General features: G+C 31.3%; 1 protein-coding gene across 2 annotated transcripts in view; it reads left to right on the forward strand.

Moving 5' to 3' along the window:
* The window catches only part of LOC129755282 (RYamide neuropeptides), an 89,854-nt gene extending 76,752 nt beyond the window's left edge, over positions 1–13,102 (forward strand). For both annotated transcript variants that reach the window (XM_055751706.1, XM_055751704.1), the window contains exons 2-4: positions 613–885; positions 11,845–12,085; positions 12,143–13,102. In XM_055751706.1, the coding sequence (XP_055607681.1) occupies positions 720–885; positions 11,845–12,085; positions 12,143–12,218 (483 nt within the window). In that variant the 5' untranslated portion in view covers positions 613–719 and the 3' untranslated portion in view covers positions 12,219–13,102. The remainder of the gene's footprint in view (positions 1–612; positions 886–11,844; positions 12,086–12,142) is intronic.
* Positions 13,103–13,120: the final 18 nt, after the last annotated feature.

Raw genomic sequence — 13,120 nt, forward strand, 5'->3', positions numbered from 1 at the left:
TTTTCTTAAGGGTTTCAAATTATTAGTTAACCTAATCCTTGTGTCAACCTTTTTTTTTTAGTTTTTATAACGCTCAACACAAGAAATGAAATTCTTAGAAACATAAATTGAAAAAGTTAGATTTAACTGATTGTGATTTCATGGATCAGTTTTCAAGCGCATATGTTGAATTCAACATCAATAAAGCTGTTAAAAGTGTAATCTATTACACGTGGACTCAATTTCAATATTTCAAAGACGGGAATGCCAATCATGAATGTTCAATTGAAGAGAAAATTAAAAGTGGATATTTCCACACATCGCAATCAGACGGTTGAAGAATAAATAAGATTGATTGATGTTTACATATTGAACGATAAAATTGCGTTAAACTTGTTGCGGGTAAGAAGAGATGTGGACAAGTTACAAATATTATTTTTCATCTCTGGCCGACGGCGTTTAATACCCGTTAGTCTGTCAACAACGCAAGTTAGCCAAGATTCAAAGCGGGTGATTCATCTTTACCCGCGGTAAAGATCCGTAGAAACCAACGCCATGATTGCCAATATCAGATTTTTTACACCTATCCTCATAATAATGAATGTGTTTTTCTCGTTTCTTTCTCTTGCACAGCTTTGCATATCTCCATTTCCCGAGGATTTCACCTGGAATAATCCCTCCCGATTCCCTGGCAGCAGTTAAGCTAAGCATCCCGCAAAATCACCCACATCGGATCTAAAATGAAACTAATTGCTGCTAACCGTCGTAGCCGGCCAGCTGCAAGCATCTATGCCACAGTCTCGATGCTGGCGATGTTTGGGTGCATGATGCTGATGCTGCTGGTTCACGTATGCGATGCAGATCCTGCTCTAGAAACCAACGGCCTTTACGGGGGAGACGATAAACGTAAGTACAGAGTCCTAGCCTTAAATCGTTCGGAAATGGCATTTCGTTTTGGCAGCAGTTGATAGACAGTGAAATGCACAATGAGAACATTTGGAGCTAAAATCCCAAAAAAAAAACCGAAGCCGCAAGTTTAAGGACCGCAAATAATACTTACCTTACGTGAAATTTTCTCAGAAATAAAAATCTGCCGACGGATTTGGCCGGAGCTATCTCAGTGAGGTGTCCTTTGACCTGATTACTTTTTAATAAGATATTTTCTGTAGATGTATCATCAGATTTTACGGGCTTGTGGTATACCTCAGTTGGCAAGTCAGTGGCCTCCTGAGCCGATGTTTGCGAGTTCGAGCACTAGAGTAAACATCGAACACAGTTGTAATTAAAAATGATTTTTATCTTAAAAGCCGATGGCAAAAAAAATATTTTACAAAAATTTACAAAAAAATGTGAAAACAGAACACGTAGGAGCAAAAATTGACTGAATTGGAAAAATTAATAAAATTGAAAAAAGTTACAAAATTGACAAAATTGTCACAGTTGAAAAAATCGACAAAATTAAAAAATGGACAAAAAACTTGAAAAAAAAATTTGAAAAAAAATGGACCCAATTTAAAAATTTGATAAAATTGGCATAATTGACAAAATTGTCAAAAATAAAAACAAAAATGACCAAATGAAAAAAAATTCAAACCAAATTGATAAAATTGATCTACTTAAAAAAAATTAACAAAATAAGCACAATTTAAAAATTGACAAAATTGACAAAGTTGACAAAATTGACAAAATTGACAAAATTGACAAAATTGACAAAATTGACAAAATTGACAAAATTGACAAAATTGACAAAATTGACAAAATTGACAAAATTGACAAAATTGACAAAATTGACAATATTGACAAAATTGACAAAATTGACAAAATTGACAAAATTGACAATATTGACAAAATTGACAAAATTGACAAAATTTACAAAATTGACAAAATTGACAAAATTGACAAAATTGACAAAATTGACAAAATTGACAAAATTGACAAAATTGACAAAATTGACAAAGTTGACAAAATTGACAAAATTGACAAAATTGACAAAATTGACAAAATTGACAAAATTGACAAAATTGACCAAATTGACAAAATTGACAAAATTGACAAAATTGACAAAATTGACAAAATTGACAAAATTGACAAAATTGACAAAATTGACAAAATTGACAAAATTGACAAAATTGACAAAATTGACAAAATTGACAAAATTGACAAAATTGACAAAATTGACAAAATTGACAAAATTGACAAAATTGACAAAATTGACAAAATTGACAAAATTGACAATATTGACAAAATTGACAAAATTGACAAAATTGACAAAATTGACAAAATTGACAAAATTGACAAAATTGACAAAATTGACAAAATTGACAAAATTGACAAAATTGACAAAATTGACAAAATTGACAAAATTGACAAAATTGACAAAATTGACAAAATTGACAAAATTGACAAAATTGACAAAATTGACAAAATTGACAAAATTGACAAAATTTACAAAATTGACAAAATTGACAAAATTGACAAAATTGACAAAATTGACAAAATTGACAACATTGACAAAATATACAAAATTGACAAAATTGACAAAATTGACAAAATTGACAAAATTGACAAAATTGACAAAATTGACAAAATTGACAAAATTGACAAAATTGACAAAATTGACAAAATTGACAAAATTGACAAAATTGACAAAATTGACAAAATTGACAAAATTGACAAAATTGACAAAATTGACAAAATTGACAATACGAAATTTTTGAAATTCGTTAGTCGATTCTTGATAATTTTTTTTTTATTCAAGATAACACCAAATAACGATGTTTTATAAAATTGGCATTACAATTAAAATTTCGTGTACAGGACAGTTTTTTTGAGACAATCAACAAAATTGGTCGGTTTTCGAAATTCGATCATGACACACAATTCATAAATTTATTCTGATTAGTATGGAATAAGTATTCGGTTGTAATTTTAATTATGAAATATGGTCCACCCCATCTTGAGATAATTGGGTTTGAATTTGAGGTGCAGTTTTTGGAAAATGTTTCAAGTTTAGGTCATATAATGTTAACATATAGGTTCATTTTGCCAAAATCATACGAAGAATGTTTAGCTCAAATTGTATTTGTTTTTTCATATGCTACACTGCTTTTAATACTTAAATATCCAATTTTTTACCCAATAGTTTTAAATGGTAGCAAAGCATGATAATCAGCAAGGATATAGTGTTCATAAAGGTGAAGTTGGGTTTAAAAAATCACTCGTTGCTCTGAACCAGAATTTCATTAATTTGTGAATTGATACCGTTCATGAATGCACTGCAAAAATGTGTAACAATTATTTGCTTGATTGATTTCCTGAACCCAATAATATATGCAAGAAAAGATAAATGGATAAAAAAAAAACATTCTTATCGAACTGTATTTCCGTGCAAGAGAAAGATGTTTACCTCAATGCGGCAAAAGTTCAAAGAAAATAAACTAGCGGAGGCGACCACAAGTCAAGCGACGGAAAGAGATAGATACAATATACATTTCCCGCTAGCCGGGGATGAAATGTGAGACAATTATGACGACAGGATTGTGTCTTTGCCTTTTAATACCCTTTGAGTAATCAAATATTTTTTCATCAGTTTCCGAGCAGCACAATCAATTCAGCTCGGATCGGAATTGATTTCCTGCTTTATTCGTTTAGGTTTGATTTGTGACTAGGATTGATGTGGCCACCTACTAATATTAAAATAAACGAGGAATTATCTCTACAGAGAATTCGTTTATCCAGCCAGACCCTTTCCCTACTGATATTCGAAACTGATGAGAAAGTATTGCTGAATCTGAATTTTCCTCTCGAAGATAATGAAATTGGATTAAAAATTATTAGAAGCGCAATTATCCAAAAAGAATTTTGAACGTTTTTGCAACAGATTATGACTTTTAAATATTGAACGAAATTCGATTAAACAGCCTTAATGTTTAGTTTTGTTGCATTAAGATTTAAATATAGAGAAAACAAACTTAACTAGATTCATCAAATGATTACAAATTCGTGTTTTGCCCTTTTTCGTACTCTAGACACTCTGGATAAGCAACCCGCGGCCTTCGAGATTTGGTTCGGTCCGCGAAGCCTTTCTCAAATTGAATTTATTTCGCGACTGTTCCTACGATAGATTGTAAATATTCATACAATACTGGTCCATATCAATTAAAACAAATTATATGTCAATATCTTTATCAAATATCCACTTCAAGTGAATGCAGTTGCATTTGTCCCGTAATCATTCAGATGGTTTTTTAGCATTTTGTTCTTGTTGTAAATATCAGATATTTATCGGCAAAACGTAATATTGGAGATTTTTTTTCCTAATTCTTCAATTTTTAAATTGAAATTAAAATTATGAAAGCAACCTGACAAAGTAAACATTTCTAAGTCCGTTAGTGATATACCGTCAAACGGGGCATCATGCAACAGCAGGGTTTGATGCAACAGTTGTATATAACAACGCTTATCCATTTTTTTTAAATTTAATATAATAAAGTTATCATTTAACGATAATCAAATGATGATGACATAGTTTTACACATCGTAAAATAGTTTGTTTTTAAGTTTTTGATTCTCATAGAAAATCAGGAATTCGAGCAATAGATTACAAGTTTTTACATTTTTCGAAGCTGCAAAAAAAAATTTACGCAATAGACGGATTGGCTTAATGATATCACATACAAACTTTATATAGCTATTATTATCCTACACCGTTGGTGTAAAAAATTTTTTCGGACTTAAATAAATATTTTTATTTAAATAAATATTTTTATAATTCGGTTGCCAGTCTAAGCTAAAAAGCATCAAAATGTAAATCAAAGGTTCACCTTTTAAATCTCGTTTTTTTATGCTAGAATATGACTGTTTAGCATCACGCGTTTGTTAATTTAAAAATTTCATTCATCCGAACATAATTTTATATGATTTCAGCTAGTAGGTAAATTTTTGTAGTATTTTTACCCCTAAATGTATGCAGCACCCTTACGCTTTTCCTTTAAAAGCCTTTTTAACAGAAAAAAATGTAAAATTTTATTCGAACATAATCAAAAATTGCAGGGTGCATTATGAGTTATGAAATCACAAATATATCAAACACTGTAAATTTTCAAACGTTTTCATTTGATTTACCTTTAAAAATAAAGTTTGTTGGAACCTATGTACACCTTTTCTAAGTAGGTTGAAAATTGAATGAATCGGAAGAAAATTTATTTCTTAAACCCTTTTCTTACTCATGACCATCACACAAACTCAAAAAAATATTAAACTCCACTGATACGATTCAAAATAAATCAGAATCAAAGTTTAAACTCAATGCTATTTCGGGTAAGGTATTAAAAATTATTCAAAATGATGATTCTTATTTTGAAATAGATATAGTAAGTCAATATTTTCGAAATACAGAGAACAAATGCACATTAATATTTCGAAAATAAACAGAAATTGGACATCAGAATCAGTGCAAAGAAATAGAATACATTAAATATAACACCAGTTTAATAATGATATTTAATACGAAATTTAAATCAAATTTCAGATCAGGTAAGTAATTGCCATGATTAAAAATTCTTAAGCAAAAAGATAATAAATGTTAATCAATAGCCTTATTTACAATTCTTTTCTCTTTTTTCTTTTGAGTGGTTGATTTAAAAATTCCTCTGTTTTATCAAAAATTTGATATAATCTTTTATATAAAAATGGCGCTTTCTTTGTAACACCATCACGTATAAAATAATGGTCGGAATAAAGTTATTTTTCGGGTCAGAGATGGTTTGTATAATAGTTTCAAGAAACTCACTTTTTCTGGATACTAAATCAACTTGAAATGGGACACAACTCGAACAATTTTAGGACGTTTTTCATGGAAGTTGATTCACGAGCACGAAGAAGTTGAGACGTGTAGATGAAGTTAAACATTTTCATGCGATTTATTAACCCTTCGTTTCATGATTTTTTATTTTTCCTTAAAAATCATTTTAAATAGTTGAAAATGTTGAGTACATCAAGAAAAAAAATTAAAATAAAATACGATTTTTCCATTTTTTCATACATTCATTGTTGCAAATTTGTTACTTAATGAAACGAAGGGTTAAGTAAAAAGGCAAAACGAAGTTTACTGGGTCATCTAGTATTTGAAAAAAAAAAAAGATTTGAAATGTGAATTTTCTAAAAAGAAAAAAAACATTTTGATAAATTTTCAATTTTATTTCAAGAGTGCCAGTAATCAAAGGCAGAGATAAAATTCTTATTTATATTCAATATCTTCCAGTGATCAGGATGAAAGGCGAAAAAAGTTTGACTTCTTTTCATTACCTCATAATCGTTGCTTAAAAGATGAATTAACAATAACAAACAATAAAAATAAGCGAATAGTTTAAAAATTTCAAGCGCAATCATAGTTTAAATATTCAAGCTCTGAATATTTTGTCACTGTCAATTGAAATATTGTATTCTGGAAACGATAAAAGGTAGAAACTAAGTTTTTCTTATTAAAAATCTACCCCCTTATTCTGCGCCGCGCGTGAGGTGACGATAGTCGAGTCACCTGATTCCAGTAGTCGAGTTAGGTGAGAAACGTCTTTAAGAATGAACTTTTTGAGTGCTTATCCTAATCTAGTAGTCACCGTGAGTGACAGATCGTATGCTCTGTCACATCGGATTCGGGAATAAGGTGACAAGACTCACGTGACTCCGACTCGAATCGACTATCGTCACCTCACGCGCGGCGCAGAATAAGGGGGCTAGATTTATAGGATTTCGACAGAATGTTAGCAGAACGCAAAAACTTTGAATTGAAAAACCGAAGGCAAACTTATTAAAAAAAATCATTAGTTTGATTATAAAAATCCGTAAATTTATTTAAAAATTCAAATTAAATTTTAATTCATTCAATTTATCGGCCTTATCAGTAAAAGTTTTGTTGTTTTAGTAAGAAGTATTCATCATTATGAAAATGAAAATTAGTTCCATGAGGATCAAGTTCTACTCGCTCATTTTGAATATCTATTCATTTCTCCTAACTTTCTATTCGCCTGTAATTTTCATAATCTTGAGATGTGCTAATCAAAAGAATATAACTTTCACTGATAAGGTAGATAAATTAAATAAATAAATATGATATGAAGTTTATAAGATTTAAAATGAATAAGTTTTGAGTCAAATTAATCATTGATAACTGATTAGATAACAAATCTACATAAAATAACTTATTCCGGAACTGTTAAGTATATTTCATTAAGGAAAAATATTTTGATGATGACGATGTTGATGCTGCATGATCGAAAAAAAGTAAAATTCTACAGTTTTTAAAAAATCGGGAAGATAAGTATTTCGGAAATAACTGAAGAAACTTTGAAAAAAAAAGGAAGCTTTTTTTCATATAACAATTTCAAGTCTGCTAAACGATTAGTTTTCTGCTTTTCGAAATTTTTAAATTTAAATTAGTTAAAATTTCTATTCAAAATTTATTAATTTACCGAATAGGGAAAAGTTAACAAATTGAAAAATTCCATGGGGTCTTGAAGGAAGTTAATAAAATCCTTTATTTCAAAATTTTTTGTAATGTTTTTAAGTTATGTCAGAAAAGAGCAGAATTTATTTAAAATAAATTTTACCTGTTTTCAAAAGTTTCAGAGCACCAAAAGCTCTTAAATTCTTTGCACCTCAGAAAAATTTTGAATTTTGTGGCCTTGTGTAATTAATGAAAACATTTTTGAATGTGGAGTTGAAGAACAAATAACACAAAATAAAATTGAGACTGAAATTGGTTTCTTGAAGAATATTTCGTATCTGCATGGAATTTGTAAAGATGTTAACGATTTTTTTAAAAGTCTAATGTGATTGGTAATTTAAAAAAATGGATGAACTTGTTTTGATACACTTTTTAATGAAAACCAATTTTAAGGTTAAGGTAGTGTCTTTGTGTGCCAAGATTATAGTTTCAATACAAAAGATTTATCTAATTGCAAATAAAATTGAAAATCAAAAATTAGTTTCAATTCGTGAACGTCAAACAGTGTCGAAAAATGATATTTCTCAGTACTAGAATGAATTAGAACTAAATAACCAATTTTCTCACATGTTTGTTAACACTTGTTTTTATGCACCTTTTGGGATCAAGTATTTAATTTCACGTTACTAGGGTAATTTCATTCTTGAACTGAAATTCCCCATGGCCCAAGATACCCCACTCTTCCCTACGTAAACACAATCAATATCAAAATTCAAGCGGAATGCATGCAAGATCAACGTTTTTAACGCTAAATTTTAAATGCATTTCCATAAAGAAATGTCATTCAGCATGTTTTCCCAATTATGATAAGAATGTATAATTATAACAAAATCCATCCTGGTTCAATTCAAAAAGGCTTACTAATATTTGATTCGAACAAAACATCTGCCACCATATTTGGCGCAATATTAGTGAAGAAATTAAATAGCATTGCCTGGTTGTGGGCGTTTTACCTATAACGATTTCGAAAACGTGTTTTTTAAAAAACAAATATCTTAAATTGTTTTGTTAAAATATAGTTAAATTTTGTGAAAACTTTCATCGCCGTAATTTTCACCATCTTTCATTTCTTTTTACTCTCTCTCCGTCTATAAAATTCCATAATCTCAAGATGTTTTTACTTCAAAAGACATCACTTTTCACCGATAAGGCCGATAGAATAAGCAGGCGAGATAAGGGTATAACGAGCACCCGAGGAAAAATGAGCGTCCCTCTTTTTTTTTTTACGAAAATACGCATTTCCAAAAATATTTTTAATACAAAACATTTCTTTAAATCATAGAATATCTATCTCCAAAAAAAAGGGTATTTGGGGTTGCGATTTTTTTCTTTTTTTAATGTCAAAACATTTTTTCACCTAAACTTCAAGACTAGGGGTAAAAGAGCTCAATTAGTATTTGCAGATTAAGCCGTTTCTGCCGTAAAATTCAATAGCTTATTGAACTCAGAAGGCTTGTAATTTTGTTTGTTTGTTTAATCAGTTACTTATATTCAGCAATGGTGCTTAAACATAAGACAAATATCGGATTTTCATAAGCGGCCTAGGTCAAAATTCGGCAAAAAGCATAATAAAATATCTTTGATAAAATATAATACTGTAAACAAGGCACCAATAAAAGTATGTGTGTGTAAAATGTTTGCATGTGTGAATATGCAATGATAGTATAATGTATGAGTATGAACGTCGTTCTAGTTCCTCTGTAGGTAAATCTTGCTAGCATATATTTCAAAGGTAGCTCGTTCTGCACCAGGATGTTCTCAACTTGCCCCACACAGTGTCTGATTTTCAGCTTTTGATACCTACGCGTTTTTTAAACGAATTTATCAACGTTATTATCAGCTTTAAAAATTTCTAACCGGACACGAAATGGACTTCTCGAGTATCTAAACACGATCTAGTGATGCAACTCAAATATTATTTATGACTGTTTTCTATGGTTAAATAACCGTTCTCCTTAAGGTGACCATTATGCCTTATCTCCCCGAACAAACATAAATTAATTAATCTCTTTAAAAACATATCATGATAAAAAACTGAGAAGGCGATACATCCGTTTCTGAGTCAAAGGGAGCTTAGCCGATCAATCACATATCGTCTTTTTGATCGCTCGCACAGCAAGTTTCCGCCTGTGGGGCGAACCAAGCTTGGCCTATTATTGTGTAATGTGTTACAACCGCTTCATAGTAGTTGGCCCGTGCATAACAAAAATTTGGTATGTGTTGATAATGCTTCTTATAAATTCTACCCGCTCATTATCACCATCTTCCATTTCTTCTAACTTTCTCTCCGTCTATAAAAAAAAATCATAATCATAAGATGTTCTTCAGGTATCAGAAAAGGGGTAGGCTTAAAGCGGCACGTTATCCAAACAAACGCCTAACCTTTTTTTCACAGATTTCATCATATACCTGAGAAACCTGAAAACCATAAAAGGATTAGAAAATATATAAATATTTAGGGCATAAAGCCGACCCACGTGGGATTTTGAAGCATTGAAGCTTATAACCACATTGGGTGAAAAATGACAGATTGATATTTTAGTTTAAATTCTTAGAACTAGATACACTTATAACAGGATAGGCGAGAGTACCTAAAAGCTTCCTAGCAAACGAAAGATAAGCATATATGAGCTAAAATCAATCATACATTATTGATTCACAACTACAAAATTCAGGAGGTTTGAGTTTACAATGATCAGAAAATGTTCTAACCAGGATGCTACAATGAGGGCAAATAAACGATTTTATAATGGTAAAGTTGGCATTTAGCCTATTCACATACGGATTTTTAAGCAATAAAGCTTTTTTTTAAATCATAATATTGGAAATTGGGACTTTTTTTTTAAACTTACTTTGTTAAATTCTGACATACATTGAAGAAATGTAGTCGGACAAAAGAGGGACATGTGCACACTAAGTGGAAGGTAAATATAGGTACAATAGTACCTCTGAATCATAGCTTAACCATACAGGAGATTCAGGAAACAAGGTCTTGTTTTAATATATTTTTATTTAACTGACCAGTTAGCGCTCTGGATAGACGACTACAATGAGTTTTGGTGACGCCAAACTTGAAAAAAAGCGATATCAACACTGCACGAAGCTGTAGCAGTGGATTCCAGAACCAGGGTTGATGTATGATAACGAAATATCAGAGTTCGATATTAGAGGAGCTTTGACTCTTCTTAACACTATAGCTATTCTAAAGCTACACATGAGTCAATACAAGAGAAGTGAGATATAATAGGTGAAACAGGTGAAACAGATATGACTGTCGACATGCGATACAAGTTTTGATCAAAAGCTTGATTTAGTAGGGAATTTTAAAGAATATTTTTTTTTAGAAAATATTTTTTTTAACATTTTTTCCATGGAAACGATATTTGGATAACGGCTTGAATGATTGAATAACCATGACCCAATTTTCAAAATTAAATAATTTTATATGAAAGGACATTTACTTCCAAAAAATTCTGTTACCAATCTAAAGATTGTCCATTATAAGGAAAATACACTAATTTTGCGCTTGATGTAACAGATATTACAGATGGAATTTAGATCATATTCTTGAATGATTTCAAATCGGTTAATATTAACAGATAGCAAAAAGCAATGGGACCGTAAGCGATGCGGTTGCGATTCACATTTTAATACTTGTGAAAGATTTTATTAAACGGATTTACTAGCAGAGCAAAGAGATTAGTTAAATGAAAAACCATATTCTAAATTGGAACCAAGCTTGGCCTATCAATGTGTAATGTGTTACCTACTACCGCTTCATAGTAGTTGGCCCGTGCCGAACAAAAATTTGGTATGTGTTGATAATGCTTCTTATAAATTCAACCCGCTCATTTTCACCATCTGTCATTTCTTCTAACTTTCTATCCGTCTATAAAAAAATTTCATAATCATAAAATGTTCTTACTAGAAAAGGCATCACTTTTCAGCGATAATGCCGATAAATTAAGTAACAAATAAAGTTGAACCTTTTTTTTATTTTGAATCAAAAGCTTTCATAAATCGTTGGTGTGTACATTAAGAAAAAAGAAACGATTTAACATTTTTTTAGACAAAAAGTGTTGTAAAATTTTTCTGTGTCAAAAGAAGGGTTATATTACAACACAAAAATTATTATTTACTATTATTACGATTTGGCGTTTTTTTTTGCAAAAATATCATCAACCACTTTTTTCCAAATTTGCTGCTTTTTGTCAATACATTAAAAAAAAACTGAATCGTCGCAAACGTTCAATTCAGTCCTTAAAAAATTAAAGCGATGTACATAAATAGTGTTTATGCTTCACTGCTTTGTTTTGTACAGTTCTTCCTTACATAGGTGTATTTTCCCTTTCCACTTCCAGATAGCAACGACAAGCGGCCGTTCTTCGTGGGCAGCCGTTACGGTCGTTCGCACGTGTACGGCAAGGACCTCCGGCAGGTCAACGTGGTCCCGCGGAATGATCGATTCTTTCTAGGATCTCGCTACGGTAAACGGGCGGACCCACTGAACAAGGAAATCGAAACCGACAACAATAACGGAGCGGAACTGACCTATCTGGCTTGTCTCCATACCGGGGTGTCGAATCTGTACCGATGCTATGGGTAAGGTCTTGGAATTTCGTTAATTTGTCATAGTTAAAATTTGTTTTTAAATTTCAGCAAGGAACGTGACTTCTCCCTTAGTGGACAAACAATCCAGCAAATGAGTGATAGTTTGGATTCGCCCGACCAGTAAGATGGAAAATGCTGCTGACCATGAGGCTACCCACCAAGGAACATGATAATGAATAATTTGACTGATAAAAAAGATGCCAAGGAACAATACGAATGGAAATAAAGTGAGCGGAAGAAAGAAAGAGAGAGATAGTTGAAAGCAATGAAGTTTTACGTTTGACCCCTTGAAAAGACAACTTTGCAGCAAAACACGGCACCGTGAGCTTTGGTTCTGGTTTCGTCGAACGAAAATTAAATTGTTTGGAGCTGCAAGGAGCGAGTTATTTACTACGTTTTTCCCAAATTCCTGTTGATTCTTTTTGCTTGAGTACCTACTTTGTGCTCCAGACAATTACTAAGGCTGGGTGGTTTTTGTTTGACGAACTGCGGGCCGTGCCGCGTTTTCCTCCAGCAAAATTGATCAAAAATTCATTTCGATGAGTATTTTCGTTGTATTTATTATCAACAAAATGAGAAGAAGCAAATAAAGCACAAACAAATGCGTACTGACTGTGGTTAGCTTAGTTATGTATTGAATATGTACACGTTTATGTAGCTGATATTTTTGAAAATTGTTGCAAATAAATGAAAAAAAAAGATTGGAAAGCTTACATTGAAAACAATTTCTATACTACCTAGCGCACCCACACCTAAAAGTTGAATGTGATTGCACGATTAAAAATCAAAAAAGAAAATTCATCATACCCTGTCTACAACAGTAAAAAATAACGAGATGTAAATGAACGATTTTAAGAAATAAAACAATGCTACCTGTATCGGCACCGTTCTTGTGTAGGCATAAGGAAACAACAAAACCAAACCGAGTGGCACCCCACGAAATCATGCAAGGTAACAACAAACCAAAAAAAAAATCCACAAAGAAATGTAAATAAAATTTAACGCTTCAATAGAGTTGGAAATATT

This window comes from Uranotaenia lowii, chromosome 3 (assembly GCF_029784155.1).
Source record: "Uranotaenia lowii strain MFRU-FL chromosome 3, ASM2978415v1, whole genome shotgun sequence".
Taxonomy (NCBI): domain Eukaryota; kingdom Metazoa; phylum Arthropoda; class Insecta; order Diptera; family Culicidae; genus Uranotaenia; species Uranotaenia lowii.